The sequence below is a fragment of the Cyprinus carpio genome, chromosome B22, assembly GCF_018340385.1.
Source record: "Cyprinus carpio isolate SPL01 chromosome B22, ASM1834038v1, whole genome shotgun sequence".
NCBI lineage: Eukaryota > Metazoa > Chordata > Actinopteri > Cypriniformes > Cyprinidae > Cyprinus > Cyprinus carpio.
The window spans coordinates 17,069,648-17,091,097 of record NC_056618.1 but is presented as its reverse complement, the minus strand read 5'-3'; the positions used below and the strand labels follow the sequence as shown (position 1 = coordinate 17,091,097).

Genomic DNA, 21,450 nt, shown 5'->3' with positions numbered 1-21,450 from the left:
TCAGAGAGATAAACCGGTGCTAGGTTCTGTAAAGATTTGAAGACAAAGAGAAGAATTTTAAAATCTATTCTCTGACGGACTGGTAACCAATGTAAAGATCTGAGGATGGGAGAGATATGATCATATTTGCGACAATTATGGATAAGTCTGGCCGCAGCATTTTGGACTAGCTGAAGACGGGAGATTTGAGAATCTGATATACCGCAATATAGTGAGTCGCAATAATCCAACCGACACGTGATGAAGGCATGAACCGCCATTTCCGGAGTTATTGGAGTGAGAAAGCCTTTGATTTTAGATAGTAAGCGAAGTTGGTAGAAACCGGAACTGACTACAGATGAGATGTGTTTATCAAACTTTAAAGACTGGTCAACAAGAACACCTAAGTTCCGCACTCCTGTAGATTTAAAGGGAGATAGACTCCCCAAGTCTGGGCATGTGCACTGGGACCTTTCACTCGGGCTGAAAACAATGACCTCGGTCTTATCATCATTAAGAGATAGGAAATTTTGAGCTAGCCATGCCTTCACCTCCTCTAAGCATAGATGAAGAGAGTTTAATGCTGCAGGATTATTGCGCTTGATTGGAATGTAAATTTGGGTGTCGTCTGCATAAAAGTGAAATGATACACAGTGTTTCCTAAAAATTGTGCCCAGCGGTAGCATGTAAAGAGAAAATAGAGAGGGAGCCAAAATAGAGCCCTGTGGAAGACCACATCTCAGAGGTGCCATGGAGCTGGAAAAGTTTCCCATCTTTACTAAAAACTTTCTGTCAGTAAGGTAAGACTGGAACCATGACAGGACAGAGCCTTTTATGCCCACCCACGTCTCCAGTCTAGCTAACAGAGTAGGGTGGTCAACGGTATCAAAAGCCGCGGACAGATCTAAGAGAACTAGAACCACAGTGTCTCCAAAATCAGTGGAGAGATAAATGTCGTTTAGCACTCGCAGGAGAGCGGACTCAGTGCTGTGGGCAGTCCTAAACCCAGATTGAAAGACCTCATATATACAGTTATTTGACAAAAAGTGTTGGAACTGATCCAACACAATTTTCTCTAATAACTTGGAAATGAAAGGTAGGACAGAGATGGGCCGGTAATTTCTTAAAACAGAAGGATCCAGTGAAGGCTTCTTGAGCAGAGGAGTGACCGTAGCCACTTTAAGATTGGCCGGAACAGAGCCAGTGCTTAGACACTTGTTAATAAGGCATACCATACCTGGACCCACCGAGTTGAGGATTCATTTTAAAAATCACGGGTGAATGATATCATTTGGGCAGAATGAAGGTTTGAGCTTGGCGCTCACATCCTTCAGTGTCTGGAGGTTAATGGGAACAAAAGCCTGCCAAACACAGGAGGTACGCGGCATAATAGGGGGGTGAGTTAAATTAGGGCAGATACTGATCCTAATTTAACTGAGAGAAACGTTCATGGATCAAAGGAGAGGGTTTGTTTTTGCTTTGTCATAAGAGTTCAGCACAAACGCGATTCATTCACTTGATGATCATTACCATTTTTACAGCTCCATGACAACCTGTCAAAAGACTTATATAAACACTGCAGAATAAGCCTTAAAACCGGGGTCTCCAACCCTGCTCCTGGAGGGCTACTGTCCTGCAGATTTCAGCTCCAACCACAATCAAACACACCTGAAGCAGCTAATCAAGGTGTTCAGGGCTACTTGATAATTACAGACAGGTGTGTTGGAGCAGGGTTGGAACTGAAGTCTGCAGGATGGTAGCTCTCCAGGAGCAGGGTTGGAGATCCCTGCCTTAAAAGGTGCAACAACTGTGGTGGAGCAAGCAATGGTCTTCTCAAAATCGTAAAATAAAACTCAAGAAAGGGAGCTCCAGATGTCAAAATAAGACTTCATTGAACACAGCAATAAAGCTGCGATGACGATCTGAATCCTCTGTCTGTCCGTGCACTCCTTTTATACTCCTTTCTCTTACCAAACTTGGTAGTTCCGGTTTTTAATTGGCACTGCCTGCTCGGTTTGTCACACTTTATCACTAGTCCACTTAGTCCATTTTTTATAGTGGAATTTGGCCAAGTCAACCATTTTTTAATAAAACTTCAATTTTGCCTGTTCCTATTGGTTGGCTGTGGTCACATGAGACATTCATCATATTTGTTTACCACTCCTGTCAGCCTCTGGAAATCACCCAAAGTTCACAGGGTTACTTTAGTTCACAGATACAACTCAATGGAAGACTACCAGGACCTCCCAATAGGGGGGCCTTTATACATCCAACGCTCTTTAAGACATCCAGTATTTGGGAATAACTCAGCATATTGATCAGTATATTGATTACTTTCATAGTCATGCATAATATTATAAGAAAGATAATACCATATTGAGTAAATAACATAGAATAACACAATTGTATTGAGTAATGCCATAATATAATAGAATAACACAATACAGTGCGTTCATACATATGTTTTCGATACAGAGTGCAAATGGTTGTGCATTTATTTGTGTTTTTAACTCAATGAGAGTGAAATGAAACTTTGTTTCACAAACACAACAAAACAATTACACCTTCTCAAAATATTCATTGCAGGTGTATAAATCCTATTCTACAAATTACAAATTAAGAACTTCACAGGCTATTATACCAGATTTATGCAGGGATATATTTCATTTTATCCAGAATATTCTGTGATATTAATTTTGTCATATTATTGAATTAATCTTTTAGAACTGAACATTTTTACTGACTTTATTAAAATTTAACTGTGGTATTTGTGGATACGATCATGGACAATCAAAACTCATCATCACCATGGCCATATTCTTCTAAAAAAAAAAAACTATGAAGTTTGTAACGAAACATCCATAAAAGTGACCTATAGCCCTCTAATTTAGCCTAGAATATTGAATGTGAAATAGTAGCACTCATTAAAAAAATATTTAGCCACTGTACATTTCTTGCCAAAACCATATTTCTACAGTGCAAAGTAATTTCAGGGTGATGTTGTGTTGATCATGCCATTATTCTGTATTAAATAAAATGGGTCAAGGGCCACATGCTGTGTTTATCACTGGATAGAGTGCAAGAATGCATGTGGGTTCTCACATACTAATATGTCATGTGAGATCTCACATGTCAATTCTCATTCTTACAGTCATGGTCAGAATTATTGGCATCCTTAGTAAATATGATCAAATAAGTCTTGAAAACATTCATCTCTATTGTTTATATTTTGATATTTCATTAATAAATAAATAAATAAATAAAATAAAAATAATCACAAAAATCGAACCCTTCAATAAGTAAACAAAAATAATGAAACAGGCAGTTCTCTGCTCTGTTTTCTGCAATCCTAGATAAGACTTTCACTTTGACAGTGATACAGTGCACACCCTCAAAACTAGTTTCATACACATGCAGTCAAAAAGAGAAAGTGTGACATACACTTAACACGTCGGTCTTTTGTGTGGGTCAGGTATGGGGAGAATCTATCAAGTGTTTGTGATCGGGATACAAGGCGAGAAGAAAACAATAGACGTCGCCAGTTCGGAGGAAGAATTCAATAACACAATGGTGGCGGAATTAAAACAAAAACTTGCTGAGAAACTGCCTCAGGATGCTTCAGGTACTGTGAACACACACACACACACAAGCAATATGAATATACGAGTTTGGTCGACTCAGAGGAGCTATAGATTTTGATCATACATACATAACTGTTCTGTGCTTCAGCTGCAGTGTAATTGTTGTAATTGTTGGATTCTCACAGACCCGTCTGCATTACGATTACTCTACACCAGCAAACAACTAAATGACACCGACAAGTTCTCTGACCACGGGATCAAGGATAAAGCCACTATCTGCATCATAATTCGTTTGCCGACTGGAAGATAAAGCTGAAGTCTTCAGGCTTGAAGGAGAGACAGGTGTGCTGTCTATTCATCCTTCATGTGTCTTCAGCAAACTACAGACTTTATACTTTCTCTCTGAGATTGAAGAAACCATTTAAAGCAGGTCAAACTGCTGGAAGCCGTTTCTTTCATGTAATCATTTCTAAATGCAGACCTCAACAGCCACACATAATACCTATCTGGATTTTTAAATATCTTGAGCAAGGAAACATTTTGCAGTGTTGATTATCGATTCTGTTGTCATGATGAAAGAAACACTTAAAAAAAATCATGTTTAATAAAATGATCTGAACACCTTGTAACAAATTAAATAGATGAGAAAATGGTGAGCTACACAATGAAAATGTATTTTCCCTAATCGATTTCGTGCAGTTTTCACTTTGTTGTATATATGGGATTGGTGTGTGGAGATTCTAAGAAATCCACATTGTGATAGAGATTCTGAGAAGAAGTCCACGTATTTAAATTAAACCCAAGTGTTGTTGAGAGATTCTGAGAAGTCACGTACTCAGAATGTGTTCTATTCATAATGATAAGTTTCATTTCAAAAGTTAAAAATTAATATTTCATGGTAAGGATATGTCTCACATACTGTATAAATCAATACGTTTCATTCATATATTCAAAGATGTCTTTTAGTAAACTTCGTGGTATATTTCATATGTAATTTCAAAGTATTTCTAACTGCGTAGTCAGCTGAGTCTGTTTTGCATATGAAGTTGAACTGCACGTATTGTTCTTTTGTATCAATATTTCTTAGAATTATCAGTATGATACTTTGAATCTAAAAGAGGAAGAAGTCCAAAATCGAGACAATGACGAGACTATTTTTTAAGGTCAGGTGTTATTAGTGATAGCCAGATGACGACTTATGTCTAGAACAACAGTATATAAGATAGACTCTGCAAAATAGAATAGGGTTTGACTTTCTGAGACTCTGGTCTCTCTATCTTTTCAGCTCACTTCCTCTTCTTTGGCTTCACTCGACAACTCTTAGACTTAGACTTAGAACTCTTACAGGTTTTTATTCAAATTCAGATACCTTGAAATTCAGATACTTTGATACTCTGATACTTTGATACTTTGATATTTTAATACTTAATACTTTGGTACTTTTGATTCAAACAGAATTTTAATTACAATTTTATTAATGTTTTGATTGATACGGGCTCAATCTATCATAAATGGATTGTTATTAAACATGTACTAAAATTGTATTTATATTTTCTATATTTGAAAGTTGTTATTATTATCAAGAACTTTATTTCCAAGTTATGATTTGTGGTTTCTGTTCTCTATATTCTTTTTAATAAATTTACATATTATTACACCTTGACCGTCTGAATTGGATTAAATTTTGCATCAGGGATTAAATGTTTTTGGTGTTTCTCATCACAGTGTTTCCTCTGTCAAACCCATGTCATTTCACTGATATAGTGAGCTGAAGTTGTGCTAATTAAGGGACACATAAATCATGGTTAAATCGTGGTTATAAACTAACCGTGGTTTTGCTACACTGACCATGATTTAACCATGGTATTTATAGTAAAACTATACAAATGGTAGTCAAAAAAACAAAAACAAACATGATCACTACATTTTTACTAAAATAAGATAATGGTTAATTTTCTTAAGGGAGGCGTGAAACAACCCTGCTGAAAAAAATAATAGAAACCATCACAGATATTCTAATGGTTCTACTTTAAAAACCATTACAAACATCAACTTTTAACCATTAAAACCATTAAAAATGTTTTCCTGTAGTGTGTTTTGGGACATATTCCACTAGGATTTATTGGTTTTAAGGCACTGATAGAATCTGATTACCAGTAGAGATCCACAGGGTCCATTACAGTTTCCATTAAAACCAATACAAGTCCCTTTATAACCAGTAAAACCACTAGCTACAAATCCTGTGATGTGTCTATTATTTTGAAGGCAAAGATAGGCTACTAAAGCCCGCTTTTCGACGCCATGATTAATTATATTACTAGGAAGGTTTACTTCAAGTGCTTTAATAATAATAATAATAAGATGTTCATGTTTCATGTTGGTGTGTTCGTGCTGGGGAGACACGATATTAGTTTTAAATGGCGACTTGCTTTATGCACAACGTGAAAATGCGATGAAATGATAACTCCTGCTGTCGTGTTGCCGTTGTTGTTTTTGTTCACATAAGCATCTGATTCCTCTCCTCAGGTTCATACAGAGGTTTGCTCAATCAAGGTGCGACCTGCTATCTGAACGCTACCTTGCAGGTGCTCTTCATGACCCCAGCGTTCAGAGACAAAGTGCTGCTGCTGTTGGTTTTGTCTTCATGCTTTTTTAATTCGTCTCAATTGTTCGTGGCTAAGATGAATAGTCGTACTGAAATGAAAAGCACTTGTCTCATCTTTCAGATCTCCCAGTGACACGAGAGAGAAATTAAAGTCAGCGTTAAAGGAACTATTCGAAGAGCTCAGAAAACAGGACAGGGGCGATCGGAGCGTCTCAACCAAAGGAGTAATCCAGGCTCTGGGTATAGAGAGAGGCACGTTCACGATGGGCATGAGTTAATGAAATCTTTTCGTGTAACTGTGTGTATGACGTGTGTTGTACTTTCTGGTTCATTTCAGTATATGAGCAGCAGGATGCCGTGGAATACTTCCTAGATATCCTGGAGAAAGTAGGCCCGGATTTGGCCGAGGTAGCTTATTTCTTGTCCTCTTCCTTCAACGTGCCCAAAAATATTTGCTTGTTAAACAGTAAAGACAGAGACAGTGTGTGTCTCTCTGAACTGAAACAGGTCTTTAGAGGAACTATGAGGAACCACAGAACATGTTCAGAAAATCACAAGTCCCACGATGACAGCTCCTTCAAGTCGCTACAGATCGCTCTGAACAGCAGAGACGGGACATACAGACTAGTGAGGGAACATTTTTACCAACGGAAGCCCGTTTACGCCACTGAACAGAAAGGTCATTGTGTCATTTATCTCACAACTCTGACTTCTTCTCTCAGAATTGCAAGTTCTAAAGTACAATTCTGAGGAGAAAAAGCCTTTTTTTGTTTGTTTTTAACAACTTCTCACAACTGTGTGTTATAAAGTCAGCATTGCCAGATATGAACTCACAATTCTGAGAAAACAAAGTCAGAATTGTGTGAAAATTACCTGTGATTTCACTCAGTGGCGGAATCAGGCTCGCATTATTACGTGTAACAAGAGTCTGGTGTGCAGGTCATCATAAACCGCTCTATTCTGATTTCAGGAAGATGGGATTCAATCGTATTTTGCGTCTACAGAATTAGTTGGAGACGACCAGATGTACTGTGAAGACTGCGATGAGAAAAGGGACACAATATGGGTGAAATGAACTTTTGTTTAAAAGCCTATCTGGTAACACTTCAGTATAGGGACCAGTTCTCACTAGCTGCTTCATAGCAAGCCTATACGGGCTGCTGATTAGTACTTATTCTGCAGGACCATATTCTACATCCCTACCCAATAAACTTAACCACTAGCTTACTAACTATTAAGAAGCAGCAAATTCTGAGCTTATCTAGGCCAAAGTCATAGTTAATGGTTTGTTAATAGTGAGAACTGGACCTTTCCAAAGCTGGTGCTCAAAGTGCATTGGATTCAGTTTGTGTAGCACAGGTTTGCCTTTCAGATCCCGACACGTAACTGCGTTGCTGTTTTACACAGAGTTGTGACATACACGAGTATCCAGCGATACTGCCCCTGCACCTGAAAAGGTTCGTGTATGACCGCTGGTCACGTGGGTTTGTGAAAAACGACTGTCCCATGGATGTTCCGCTTCAGTTACCTCTTCGGGTGTGTAACCGCACCCAGCACCATCACAATAAACCCCTTTGTTTGGCTACAATCAAATCTGAGTTTAACCCGTGTGTGAATGGAAGTGTGACCCTGCGGATGCAGTTTCAGGAGCAGGAGCAGCAGTACTCGCTCTACGCTGTGATCAACCACCGGGGGAGCCGTCACGGGGGACACTACACCGCTCACATCCGCTCTTCTGAGGAGAACAAGTGGTACTGTTTCGACGACAGCCGTGTCACACAGGTAACGTGTTATTGTTAGTATATATTTAAGATTTAAATGACCACTGTTTCGGGGCTTTATATCACTCAGCTGTGCTCTTGTGATTTCCTTTAGGTTGATGAGAGCAAACTGAAAGGGTAAGTGCCAGTAACATCAAATTACTCTCTTAAAGGGGTCATATGATGCTGCTAAAAAGACATTATTTTGTGTATTTGGTGTAATGAAATGTGTTTGTGGTTTAAGGTTCAAAAATCACATTATTTTCCACATACTGTACATTATTGTTGCTCCTCTATGCCCCGCCTTCTGAAACACATTGATGTTTATAAAGCTCATTGTTCTGAAAAGTGAGGTGTGCTCTGATTGGTCAGCTATCAAGTGTGTTGTGATTGGCTGTATACCTCAAGCGTGTGATGGAAATGTTACGCCCCTCACCATACTGTGATGCTGTCTCCCGACACGATGAGACAAGACCAATAAAACCCATTACAAACGAGCCATTTGCTGCATCCAGTCGGGACATAATTACTGATTATAATGACTTATACTGTGTTTTTATACATTGCGTTGCGTATCACGTCGCATAAATATAAACCCATGTCTGCATTTGTGATCGCAGAAACAACAAGCGCTACTCTACACTGCTCAAAACTCACGTCTGAATCATCTTTGACAAATTATTTAAATATAAAAAACGTACTTACAGGCTGTGAGTCAGGAGTGCCGGACTGTGCTTGCAAAGTCTGAACTGCCCAACTTTATAGAAACAGCCGTTGTGCCACAGACACATCACAGGCTACTGGTTCAGGAAACAGTCCTCGTCCTCCATAAAATGTGCTGCACACATCTGAATATTTGGGTTGGACTGTTCTGGAACAGTGTTGAAATACAACTTAACCACTGATTTCTAGTCCTGTCCTCTTTTGGAAGAACAAACAAAGTAGTTTCGCTTTCACAACCAAACACAGCTCTCCACACCACACCATGGCAGCGGCAGCAACAGAGAGAATAAAAGTTACGCCTTCTTCCTTTGCGTGAACATCTGGGTGGCGTTACGCAAATCTTCCCACATTGACGTAGACATGTTAAGGTGTGTTAGAACGAGCCGTTTCAGGAGGGTGTGGACGAGTCTCATATTTTGTAAAGAATATCTCTTTGGATTTGAGACTTTAGTCTTTGCAACTTCACAGATCTTCTCTATTCACCAAGAGCTTGTAACACCCCAAAGAGAAAGAGAAACTTGAAATCGCATCATATGACCCTTTAATTTCTCACGCATCACATCACAGAATTAACTTGCACAGTAACTGCAGTTGTTAATCTTTTATTGTAGGTCTAGCGAAGCTTACTTGCTCTTGTACCAGAAAAGTGAGTACATTCACAATTTTGCACTTAATCTTGAATTCTCTTGTGTTCAACAAGGGCTGTGTTTAAAACATGCTGATGTAAAGTCACATTAAACATCAATCGGATGTAGGCTGCCTAAATCAGTCAATCAACAGGAAGTCAGCTATTAAAAGATCAGTTCACTTCCAGAATAACAATTTCCTAATAATTTACTCACCCCCGTGTCATCCAAGAAAGAAATTAAGGTTTGTGAGGAAAACATACCGGGATTTAGGAATAAGGGTCTTATCTAGCGAAATGATCGGTCATTTTCATTTTTTTTTTAAATAAATAGAAATGTATAAAGTTTGGGATCGTGTAGAGGTCTTTGAAGCTGCACTGAAACTGCATATTTAACCTTCAACCCGAGGATCCCCATTAGAACTCTTCCTTTAATAAAGCAGTATCCGTGTCTGAGTTCTCTGTGTTTGTAGCTTCATCAGTTGCTCAGGTGGAGGACGTGAAAGAAGAGCCCAGAATGCACACTGCTGAAGCAGGAGACGCAGTGGACGCAGGCGGAGCAGAGTCTGAACTGAGCTATCATTTAAAAGAAGTGCAGTTTGGTCAGGAACACGTACTGAATGACTGCAAATCAACTTCTTTTTCACAGTGTGGCAGAGCTCATAATAAACCACAGCTGGAAGGTAAGGACCGAGAAGAACTGACAAATGACTTGATTTCACTAGTTATTCTAAAACATGAAGATTACTTCTGTGCAGTGAATTCTGAAGAACCTGAAAGAATACAGAGGAAGCGTTCTTTTTAACTAAATTATTAACAACATGAAAATACTTTTCTTTTTTTTTTTGTCTTGTTTTCTAGTACAAATATCTAAACATTCTGTCCCCACAGAAAGCATCAAAAATGCAACGCGGAAATATGCGGGCATAAAAATAAATCATGTTCTTGACATTCACACAGACTTGAATCTCCGGGTGAAAGAACATGTCTCCAAACTGAGAAAGACTTTACATCAGAAGCACAAGGACAACAGGCCGTATTATGACAAGAAAACACAAAAAATAAAACATAAGAAAACACATAAAAGTGAAAGAGCCAGAAAAAGACAACTGTGCTCAAATCCTCGAGAGACAGAGAAGAGAGAGAAATCTACACGAGGAGCAGCTCGAGGATTGCTTTCAACTAAGTGTTGTTCAGCGTTATAAAAATGTAACGTATTGTGGAGAGAACAGACACAACTTTGTATGATAAATTGTAAAGGTTTTAGTTCATGTGCAGTCAGATGTTAGAAATGTCACTAAATTGTGAATAGTATTTTATTTTTCATATGTACACATATTGGGGTGTAAGGAACAGCTGAACTGTTACGTATCATATAATATCTATTTTTCGTTTTGGGCATACCTCTCTCTCCCAGAGATCTTGGTTATATCACAAGCTCCGTGGGAAAAGCTGAAACATGTTTTAGTCTCAATAAAAGCTAAGGACACCATATATCATCATCTGCGTGATACTTGACATTTTTGCTTCCGAAAATTATAATGCATGGGGAAATTGAGAAATACCTTTCACCACAGAAGCTTGCGTGGGTTTTCACAGTGGAGCAGACTGTCTAGAACATATCCCATACATTACAACTGTATTTTACATTAAATTAGTTATTAATCCAATCTCTCAGTCAAGGGAGACACACACTTAATTCCTCCACAACACAAGACATGACACAGTTGAGGTCAGAAGTTTACATCCCCTTTCAGAATCTGCAAAATGTGAATTATTTTACCAAAATAAGAAGGATCTACACCTCACTGACCAAAAGTAAAATTTGAAATTTAATGAAATAACAAAGATATAAATTGTAGAACTATTTTGAAAATTAGGAGCATGTTTCCCATCTTTCTACTTAGTTTTTTTATTAAGTATTTGTAAGCAAACTTTAAGATATTCTCACAGAATCATGAAATATAGCAAAAGGGGGTTTACATTTCCTTCATTTGCGTGTATAAATGTGATATATTTACACATCTCTGCCCGTATTAAGTATGATGCAGAGCCGATGTTTAAAATCAGAACTGATGACGGCTCGTGACGAGAGTGAACGAGAGGAAACATGATCATTAATAGTGACGCGCGCGCGTGCTCCTGGACAGATGCTCGCTCCCGTTCGGCGGCTGCAGCGCGAGGTTGTTCTCGTTCTCTGGGGTAATAATCTCCATCTTTATTTACATTAAATCTTGCACCACATCAGCCTGATAAATAATCTTCATCGAGGCTGTGTGGCTCGTCTTGAATTCAGAGACTGGGCCGTTGTTGTGTTAATTCGAGGCCGGTGTGGTGCTTCGGGTTCGGTCGGTGTTCATTCTGATTTTATTTGTTGTTGTCGTTATTTTATTGCAGGTCGTCGCCATGGCGACCGCGCTATTCTCCGCATCTGTGAACGTTTAAGCGTTAATCAGACATGGCACGTCGTCAGGGATCGGTTCTGCTCCGCTGCGCGGTTCTGCTGGTTCTCAGAGGCGGGAGTTCTGCTTTACCGAACCGGGCCAGCGGCGATGCGCAACACGACACCAGCGACAGTAATAACACCAATAAATACTCCAATCAAGACTCTCTGGGAATCACCGAGCGCTGGCCAAAGCTGCAGGACAACAGCAGTGCTGTGAGACGCTGGCGTGTTCTGGGGGACCCCGGGCCCTTGTGCGCTTACCGCACTCTCGGCGCTGATGACCCCGAGCGACTGTGCTTCCGCTACGCCCAAACTGACTTCAGGTGCGCTAGCGCTAGCTGTCGACAGGTGAGCTCACCTGGAGGGCAACTCACGGCGAATATTCTGACCAACGGAAGTGTGTTCATCCAGTGGACGGTCGCTCACGAGGCCCCGCCGAGGGGCCCCGCTCCGGGTCAGACGGGCGGGTTCAGGCTCAGCTGCTGGTGGAACGGAAGCTACACGCAGTTCGAATGCGCCGGCGTTCATTTAGGCTCCGGCTGCAGGGATTATCTACTCGACGAGCTGCACATGAACGTGCCCTACCGGCTGTGCGTGCGGCCCTACGCCCTCGAGCGGGACGAGGCCTGCGTGGAGTTCAGCCTCGCGCCCGGCGGGATGCAGGACATCGTCATCGCCATGACGACGGTGGGCGGAGCCATCTGCGTGATGCTGGTCATCATCTGCCTGCTGGTGGCGTACATCACCGAAAACATCATGAACCCGACGGCGCAGCACTCGCACAGATCACACTTAAACACGCACCTGTGAAAACACAAGCACAAGCATCGCCATCAAACACCGTTATCGTCACGCAAACACACACGCACACTTTCCTACAACTCAGGAGCGGAATCCATGTCAAACTCCTGAGATGCACTTTCACGACACTACTTACCGGCTGTGTTCGGAATAGAGTACTTACCTACTATTTAACGAATACTGCGCGGCACTGTTCTGAAATGTCAGCGTGCTACCCATCATGATGCATGTGAGTGGCGTCCAGTTCGTAGAAAAGACATGTTGTAACGCAATTTAACATTTTGGCAATCACGTAAGGAGTCTTGAAAGGGGATACAGTGTACCGCAGAAATAGTAGGAATAATATGACAGTATGCTCTTCCGAACATAGCCATCCCTTACGAAAATTAACCAGGGTTTTATTGTAGTAAAAGTGTACAGTATAGTGGTGTATCGATAACCATCTGCATAACCACAGTTTTACTACAAATACCACGGTTAAACTATGGTTAGCGCTGGAAAACCATGTGGTTACCGTGGTTTTACTATAGTAACCATGGTAAATGTTCATAAGGGATACGCTTAGCTATACACCGACAAGCTTTTTCCTGTGTTTATGTGCATTTTCATCTATAGTCTCGTTTAATAATCCCATTTACCAGAAAAACTGTGCACTCATCCATATTTAGAATGATAGCTATGTTAATATTTGTTTTAGAAATGCAAAATAACGGCATATGATGGCTTTGTGTAAGGTAATAACGGTGTTTTCAGGCTAGTAAGGAAGAAAAGCTGCTTCAGTTTTATCCGAGGGACGCTGTAGTTTTGTACTCTGTGTGTCAAACCCAATAATTTACAGTATGCCTTATCTTTACACAACTCTTCTTATTCTGAGTTAGTAATATTCACCAAAATAAGGACCCACTGACTGGCTGAACAGCCATTTGAATACTGTGCTTTCTTCCTCTGTTATATAACCCTTTTGTGTCAATAAAAGAGGGTGAATTTAATAAACAGGTTTGCTTTGTATTTTGTTTAGAGAGACTGCAGTCAGTTTTGAGATTTTTGGCTTTTCATTAAGTTTTGTTTTCAAGGCTAATGGAAAGAAAACATCCATAATGCACCTTTAAGTGTTTCTTTCATAGCACTTTATCTATTTCTGTCTGTAGATTTATATAACAATACATATCTTTAAAGCCCGCTTTCTCGAAACGAGATTTTCTGTGTCCACAGAACGAAACAGTTTTGAACCTGGCCTCACCCAGTGTTGACATTTTTATTCTAGAAATGTTTGCAAATTTGCTCATGTTTAATTAGACAACACCTCATTTGCATATTTCAACATAGCATTTCAGAAAACATTTCATACACATTTTTATTTTGCAGTTCTACTGTAATCCACTGCAAGTATGGTGATATCTATAAGTTATATTCGCCTTGATATTTATGTTCTAAAAGGAATCGATATACACAAATTATACAGTCATCCAGAATATGCAAATGAAGTGAGGGTGTTTTTCTGAGGCCCCGCCCACGTCCCCTCCCCCCATTGTGACGCCACAGTGAGAGCTGCGCAGCACCAGCGCCATTTTCTCCTGCTCCGCGGATCCGAGTAGAAGCGCCGAACCGAGCTCCCGCGCCGAACCGATCTCTCAAACCCGCCGCACGCTCACCGGGCGTTAGATAGCGATGCCGGTCCATCCGCTGCGTGTCGCGGTCGTGTGCTCCAGCAACCAGAACCGCAGCATGGAAGCGCACAACATCCTGAGGTAACGACGAGAACCGAGCCGAGCTCATCCGCGTCGACCTGATTTTTGCGTCGTTTCGTCTTCTTTTGTTTTTACTTTTTATCGGTGTCCAGACGCGGATCGGAATCGAATCAGGACAATCAGACCTCGAGAACCGAACCGAGCCGAGCCGGAATCATTAAAAATAGATAAATACCGTAAAATAACGTTTTTGTTACGCGTCCGGAAACACGGAAGCTGACGGAGCTCGTCTGAAAGCTTACACTGAGAACCAGAGAAAGTTCTGGAATAAAGTAGTCAGACTCAGGAAGTAATCAGAGATTTATTTAGTAATACAGTGAAACGGTACAGTGATGGCAGTACCATGGAACTGAACCCTTAATATAACAATTCACTGTGGTGTTCATCATAATACCACTGCGCATGTCCTAATCCACGAGACCGTTCAGATATCCAGATAAAACTACAGACCTTAGATTTCATTTCTACCAGGGACGAACACGAGGCTGTGAGGGACTCAAGCACACGCATTCATCTGTTCTGAGCTTTCTGAAGACTCCACACAGACACCTGTGACCCACACAGCTGAATAAATCATCTCTCCAGTGATGTGTGGTGTGTTAGGAGGACAATATCTGAACATCTGAGGGAGCAAAAAAATCTAAATATTGAGGAAATCATCTTTAAAGTTGTTCAAATTAAGTTCTTAGCAATGCATATTACTAATCAAAAATTAAGTTTTGATATATTTACAGTAGGAGATTTACTAAATATCTTCATGAACATGATCTTTACTTAATATCCTAATGATTTTTGTCATAAAGAGAAGTGTATAATTGTGACCCACACAGTGTATAGTTGTCTGTAGCTGCTGAAGTGGTGAGAGGATGGTTGTCTGATGGCAGGGCACTAGGCGTCGTGTGTTGGTCCCTCACAGGCTGGTTTTCGTCTCTGTCTGTGGTCAGGGAGGTCAGTTCTCGTCGTGTGTGTGTCCCGGTCTGATGTCTTGTGTTTCTCACGTCTCTCTGTCACTCCACAGCAAGCGAGGGTTTGATGTGCGTTCCTTCGGCACAGGAACCCACGTCAAGCTCCCTGGACCCGCTCCGGACAAACCCAACATTTACGACTTCAAGACCACGTACGAGCAGATGTACAACGACCTGGTCCGTAAAGACAAGGAGCTGTATCCCCTGATAGAGTCAGACGCACGCTCAGCCTCTTTACTGGCACTGATGCCAACCTCTTCCGAACCTCTGTTCTGTCTTTAAAGTGAAGATAGAAAGAGCTGGTTTAGATGCCAGAATGTTCTTCACACTAACACCGTGTCCTAACTACACCACCTTTCCACGATAATCAGAGTTTGAGGTGACCCTTCAGGTTTAGAAACGATTTCTGTTTCCACGACGTCGAAGCTGGAACAACATTCAAACTATGTGACAGTAGATAATCTCAGGTGATTATGTGCTTCATTACAACTCTACTATGAGTATAGATATCATTCTGCGTTACATTTATCAAAAGCAACAACAGTTTACCTCAGATCTTAAAAATGAAGCGCAAACCAACATTAAAAATAAGAACCAGAAAGTATATTCCATAACAAAGACGCTATCAGACACTCGGTATGTACGTTTAATATTTTTATGAATTAGGTTATAAACATATCCATTTTGTGCTTCCAGAGGCTCCGCCCACACACGCTTCTGATTGGCTGTGATATTTGATTGACTGTTGTGTAGACGAACTGTTCCTGGAATCTTGTTGAGTGTAATTAGGACACAGTGTAACAAAAACTCTTCATGAGGAACCCAGAATGATTCTTTTATCAAATCTTTAATTATTATTTTAGCGTGATTATCTTAGGAACGGTAGTAATGCATCGTTTAAATCACAAGCGCTTCCGTACAGGTTTTGTTCTTCTGAACCCCTTGAACTGTTCCTCACATTAAACGGATAGTTCTCCCGAATCATTCGTTATTTACTCCCTTGGTGTCGTTCCAAACCTGTGTGAGTCTCTGCTGTGGAGTCCAGTGTTGTGTTCCACCGGAGATACAGGTCTGGGGCGACGTCCGGGTGAGTGAATACATCTGAAACACTCCTGATGCGTCTATCACAGGAAAGCGTCTGAGTCCATCATGTATAGTGTAGTCAGCGTTGGGTCTGAGGGCAGTAGACCTCCGCTGGTTCACTCCTGCTGCTCGTGTCTTCTCCAGACGCTGAATCCTGCAGCTCACAGACAGATTCCTGTAAGACATCACGCGTGTGTTAAAGCAGACTAAACTAAACCACGCTGATGAGAGACTCTTCATTTACATCATACTGCGTCTCACAACTATAAACTCAGAATACGGTTAATGCTGCATTTGAATATAATATAGTTAGGCTTTAGATGACAAACCCGTCACCTGTAGAAGTTTTTAAGAACATGGCGGGATGTGAATTCTGTTTTATTTGGCGTTCTTGTTAAGTGTTTGCTAGGTCAAGCGTCACACATGAAGGATTGCTCGAGCTGCACAGATCAATCATAACTCATTCAGATGTTTTATATAAGTTATAAACCTTTTCTTCCACTAATTCTTACCTTGAAGAGGTTTTAACCCTCGTGTTGTTTCAGTAATTTTGACCTGGAGAATTGATAATGCTAGTTAATGTTATCACATTAGACAAAAACTAACTTTACTCACACAGAGTATAACAGCTTCACTAAATATATTTTGTGCTTTTTTGGGGGGTGTTTATTTCCCACTTTGCTACACTTGTGTGTTTCCATTCTAAAGTGACCGAGCTGTGAAATCATGCTGTTCTGCTCACACTTCATAATGAGGTCTCATTTATTAACATTAGTATATGCATTAACTAACATGAACTAAAGATTAACACTGTATTTTCACAGAATGAGCTTGTTTTCTGTCGATCAGCGCAGGTTTGTACTTCATGTCGGAGCTGATTGATCACACGCGTCATTGATCTGCGCTCACGTGAGATTTGTGGGTAATTTTGTCAGTGTTCACTCAACAGATCAGATCAGGTCTACGATGAGGCTCCAAAATGACACACAAAAGCTGTGCTGACTGACAGAAATAAGTCTCCAGAGTTTGGAGATGAAACGGTGTGATGAGAGATTTACAAGCTGTTTTTTAAGAGGCCACTCATTGTAATTATGTGAAGGATTTTCAGTAAATGCCATGAGACTGAATAAACGTAGATTCAGGAAGTCTATAAAATGTGCCTTAATATTTATGCAGCGTTGGCTCACGAGAACATTTGTCTTTCTAAATGCTTTTAGACATTTCTAATACACCGAAAACAACTGTGTGCTTAGTTTTCACTTGATGAGTGATAAAAGGAGTGAAAAGGTCCAGATTTTGTGTTCTTTTTATTTTTATTAAATTAAGCGTACTTGTAAAAATGAGAATAAAACTAATCTAGATTTGCAGCGGTGTGAAAATCTAAACTCCTGTTCAAATCTGACACACTACCTGATAAATGATCATAACTTCATCTCTAATGTACAGTGGACTTCAGAGCAGAAGCGCAGTGAAGTCACAAGCAGTGTTTGGTGGACCATGTAGTGCTGTATTCATACTGCTTGTGATTGAGCTCTCCTCTGAACCCCAGACTGTCTTACTGAGCGAGATGAGATGTGTGTGTGTAGCTGAGTGACTGGACATCAGGAGTGGTGTCCCGAGGGTGACCAGTAGATGGCGCTAGTGTTCGTGTTTCCAGTCTTTTAACCCTTTACAGACAGGTTTGATGTGTTCTGGACACTCCAGTGTTTGTCTTCCTTGACCGCTCTGCTCAGATACACTCAGAACGGGATCCTGCACATGTTGGACCGCAACAAGCGCATCAAGACACGACCCGAGCGCTTCCAGAGCTGCAAAGACCAGTTTGACCTGGTCATCACGTGTGAGGAGCGTGTGTACGACCAGGTGCTGGAGGGTGAGGAGCGTGTGTGTGTGTGTGTGTGTGTGTGTGTGTGTGTGTGTGTGTGTGTGTGTGTGTGTGTGTGTGTGTGTGTGTGTGTGTGTGTGTGTGGCTCCAGAATGACGCGCGTGTCTCTTTCAGACCTGAACTCTCGTGAGCAGGAGAGCTTGCAGCCGGTGCATGTGATTAATGTGGATATCCAGGACAATCACGAGGAGGCCACGCTAGGAGCGTTTCTCATCTGTGAGCTGTGTCAGTGTGTGAGTACACACACAACACCTCCAGTCACACTTCTTTCATGCACTGCAGAAGAAAGCTTTACAGTTCATTAATGTTAATGTTCAATGCTAATTTCTGTAAGAGCGGTTTCATGATTTTACAAGAAATCAGGGTTATTACAGTTAACTACACAACAAAAAATACATAAATACATTTAATGTAGCCATAAAAAATGTAGAGTGTGGTAAGCGTGAGCGGTCGCTTGTGCTCGTCAGATCCAGCACACTGATGACATGGAGAACGAGATGGACGAGCTCCTGCAGGAGTTTGAGGAGAAGAGCCAGCGGCCGTTCCTTCACACCGTCTGCTTCTACTGACACCACAGCCTCTCTGTTGACCTCCAGCACTGACCTCAGGTGACCTTCAGCACTGTACGCACACCTGGAGGAACCGGGAGCTGCTCCTGAGATCCAGGGATCTTACCATTCATAACTCTGGCGGACGGGACGCGTTATCTCCTGCTTTCTCATGAATTTATTTCAGCGTTATTTAAAGATGGGATTCGATGCCTGTTTTGTTTTTCTTTGATTTTGTAAATGGAAAGATGATTCTATAATTGTACCTGAGAGTGCCTGAAATGATTCTTGTACATACTGCTCTATAAATGAATGGATGAATGAATAAAGCGTTGATGAGTCAGTGAGTGTGTGGTGTTCTGTATGAAATACTGCGTCACTATACTTCACGTTACACTATAACTATTTCAATTACTTTATTAATGTAACTGATTACTTTCTAAACTTCTAAGGAATGATTTCAGCTGTTAATGATTTTGAAGCATTTAAAGCAGGCAGGGATCTGAAATCCTTCATCACTTGAGTTATGATCATAAAACATTTTATTTTAATGCACAGCCACCATTAAATCAGACTTATCTCTATAACAAGATATTTAACCATGATTCTTTGCCGCATTGATTAATATTTCTTAAAACACACAGTTTTGCTACAAATACCATGGTGGAACTATGATTACTGTAGCAAAACCATGGCTAATTTGTGGTTACCATGGTAACTATAGTAGTATTTTATTTTATTGTAGTAAATCCGTGGTTAGTTTTCGTAAGGATCTAGCGGAGTCCACAATAATAGCGAACTGCAGTGATTAGAATCGATTTTGTTTCCAGTTTATGTAAAGCGTGGTATTTTCGCAGAATATACTCTATACTCTGATATTCCAGATGAGCGTCTCTCTCTCTCTCTCTCTCTCTCTCTGTGTGTCTCTCTCTCTCTCTGTGTGTCTCTCTCTCTCTCTCTCTCTCTCTCTCTGTCTCTCTCTCTCTGTCTGTCTCTCTCTCTCTCTCTCTGTCTCTCTCTCTGTCTCTCTCTCTATCTCACTCTCTCTCAACTCTCTCTAGAGCTCTCTCTCTCTCTGGTTTTCTCTCTCTCTCTCTATCTCTCTCTCTCTTGTGGAGCGCTCTCTCTCTCGCTGGGAAATCATCTCTCTCTTTTTTCCTTCTGCTGACTCTCTCTGTGTGTCTGTTTTCCTGTCCTCTCTCGTCTCTCTCTCTCTTCCGATATGAACGTCGCTCTCAATTTTTTTTTCAATTCAAATTGCTTTATTGGCATGAATATAAATGATACAATATTGCAAAGCTACTATACATATACGCGGATAAAAAAAAGCGCCGTGCGTTAAATGAACATCACAGTAATGGAACTGAATATTAAACATCTTTATTAAACTGTAACAGATTATCTGAAGTGAACATTCGAACCACAGTCTTTAACTTACATAGAAACACACAAACATACTAAGGATGACTGTGTGCACAATAGGGTCAGACACACTGAGGTCCATGCATACACACAAAACGTTCACCTGCTGTCTCTCAGGCTGTGGCATGTCCACACGTATCTCGCAGCCAGTGCTGCTGTATGTCCCTTCCTATAGTATCTTTATTTGTTAACTATGGCTGTAAAGTTCTTTATTAAGTTGGTGAATCTGTTGAAGTATAGGTTTCTTATGGATATGTATTTCTGACAGTGCAGGAGGAAGTGCGTCTCTGTCTCGATCTCTCCTGTCTGACAGTGAGCACACACTCTTTGCTCTCTGGGTAAGCAGCTCTTTCTGTGTCTGCCCGTCTCGATGGCTAGACTGTGCTCATGAGCCTGTACTTGCTCAGGATCCATCTCTGCTTTGTGTCTCTGACACTCTGGAGATAATCTTCACATTCATAATCTGATTTTAGAGTTCGGAAGAATTGTAAACTTTCAGTTTTAGTTTCTTGATCCCAATGTTCCAGAATCATATTTTTACATTTTTGACCTTTGATTCACATTAATTTACAAGCACCTGGGTCTGAGACTGGTTAGGCACCAGAGTTAGTCAGGTCAAAGTCTCAGAACATGCTAAAATACTGTATTTCATTTCAGTTCTTTTCGCCTTTAAAATCTCGTGATTCACACTTTTGCATCCAGAATGAGGGATCTTTTATGCATGAACATCAATGGGAATGGCCTATTCTGTACATGCATGATGAAGTGTTTTATCATTGTAAAACTGAATCGCTTTTGCAGAATGAAACTCAAGGGCTGTCTCTCTCTCGAGTCTCTCTCTCTGTCTCATTTATTCTGACTAAAACTTCGGAACTTTAGATATTTGTGTGGTTTTCTGTGGGGAGTTATGCTGAATAAATATGTAGGATCGCAAAAATTTTGGACTGTTTTTGGAACAGTGTGTTATTTAAATTGAACGCGCTGCTGGAAACCGCTTCATGACCCGCATGCGCGGACCGGAGCGCGCGCGTCATACCTATACTAGGTAATATATTCGTATTCACTTATATATATAGTTCAGATATGTAGTAACATGTGGAATCAGATCCTCCCTGGAAAATGCCACACATAAGAAATATCTGGGTATTCAGGTCAGTGTTTCTAAATATACAATAACATCATGCATTTTAAGTATCTTCTTTAAAGGGCAGAATCTTTGGTGCCTTGAAACCTTGAAGTTTGTGAACTCTGAAAAAAACACTGTCAAGGCTAAACCTGG

The 21,450-nt window shown here is 40.7% G+C and overlaps 4 protein-coding genes across 8 annotated transcripts in view; all 4 read left to right on the top strand.

Annotated features, from left to right (window-relative positions):
- The window catches only part of LOC109058634 (neoverrucotoxin subunit alpha-like), a 47,300-nt gene extending 42,966 nt beyond the window's left edge, over positions 1-4,334 (top strand). The window contains exons 5-6 of the mRNA XM_042749337.1: positions 3,452-3,601; positions 3,746-4,334. Coding sequence (XP_042605271.1) covers positions 3,452-3,601; positions 3,746-3,870 — 275 coding nt within the window. The 3' untranslated portion in view covers positions 3,871-4,334. The remainder of the gene's footprint in view (positions 1-3,451; positions 3,602-3,745) is intronic.
- Positions 4,335-6,087: 1,753 nt separating this feature from the next.
- Positions 6,088-10,767, top strand: LOC109088540 (ubiquitin carboxyl-terminal hydrolase 8-like). 5 transcript variants are annotated; one of them, XM_042748639.1, is made up of 12 exons: positions 6,088-6,189; positions 6,287-6,417; positions 6,503-6,573; positions 6,673-6,792; positions 7,136-7,231; positions 7,573-7,701; positions 7,807-7,947; positions 8,041-8,063; positions 9,260-9,294; positions 9,747-9,836; positions 9,921-9,956; positions 10,234-10,767. In XM_042748639.1, exons 1-12 carry the CDS (start codon positions 6,155-6,157, stop codon positions 10,476-10,478), a joined length of 1,152 nt encoding a protein of 383 aa, XP_042604573.1. In that variant the 5' UTR covers positions 6,088-6,154; the 3' UTR covers positions 10,479-10,767. The 5 variants fall into 5 exon arrangements, with proteins under 5 accessions (XP_042604573.1, XP_042604572.1, XP_042604570.1 ...); XM_042748638.1 differs by having other exon boundaries at positions 10,165-10,767; XM_042748636.1 differs by having other exon boundaries at positions 6,296-6,417; positions 9,747-9,956; positions 10,165-10,767.
- Positions 10,768-11,338: 571 nt separating this feature from the next.
- Positions 11,339-13,513, top strand: LOC109088555 (fibronectin type III domain-containing protein 10-like). Its single transcript, XM_042748640.1, has 2 exons — positions 11,339-11,475; positions 11,671-13,513. Exon 2 carries the CDS (start codon positions 11,732-11,734, stop codon positions 12,527-12,529), a length of 798 nt encoding a protein of 265 aa, XP_042604574.1. The 5' UTR covers positions 11,339-11,475; positions 11,671-11,731; the 3' UTR covers positions 12,530-13,513.
- A 548-nt stretch (positions 13,514-14,061) lies between these two features.
- LOC109088547 (RNA polymerase II subunit A C-terminal domain phosphatase SSU72) lies at positions 14,062-19,096 on the top strand. The gene is made up of 5 exons (XM_019102718.2): positions 14,062-14,268; positions 15,287-15,430; positions 18,050-18,189; positions 18,316-18,434; positions 18,669-19,096. Exons 1-5 carry the CDS (start codon positions 14,189-14,191, stop codon positions 18,768-18,770), a joined length of 585 nt encoding a protein of 194 aa, XP_018958263.1. The 5' UTR covers positions 14,062-14,188; the 3' UTR covers positions 18,771-19,096.
- Positions 19,097-21,450: the final 2,354 nt, after the last annotated feature.

Excerpts from the sequence above, each read along its gene's own strand:
- LOC109088555 (XM_042748640.1), top strand. The coding sequence starts at position 11,732 with ATGGCACGTCGTCAGGGATCGGTTCTGCTCCGCTGCGCGGTTCTGCTG.
- LOC109088540 (XM_042748635.1), top strand. The coding sequence starts at position 6,155 with ATGACCCCAGCGTTCAGAGACAAAGTGCTGCTGCT. Across the intron at positions 7,702-7,806 it reads CGCTTCAGTTACCTCTTCGG|TTTCAGGAGCAGGAGCAGCA; the intron begins GTGTGTAACCGC and ends CTGCGGATGCAG. Across the intron at positions 9,295-9,746 it reads CTTGCTCTTGTACCAGAAAA|CTTCATCAGTTGCTCAGGTG; the intron begins GTGAGTACATTC and ends CTGTGTTTGTAG.
- LOC109088547 (XM_019102718.2), top strand. The coding sequence starts at position 14,189 with ATGCCGGTCCATCCGCTGCGTGTCGCGGTCGTGTGCTCCAGCAACCAG. Across the intron at positions 14,269-15,286 it reads GAAGCGCACAACATCCTGAG|CAAGCGAGGGTTTGATGTGC; the intron begins GTAACGACGAGA and ends GTCACTCCACAG. Across the intron at positions 18,190-18,315 it reads GTACGACCAGGTGCTGGAGG|ACCTGAACTCTCGTGAGCAG; the intron begins GTGAGGAGCGTG and ends TGTCTCTTTCAG.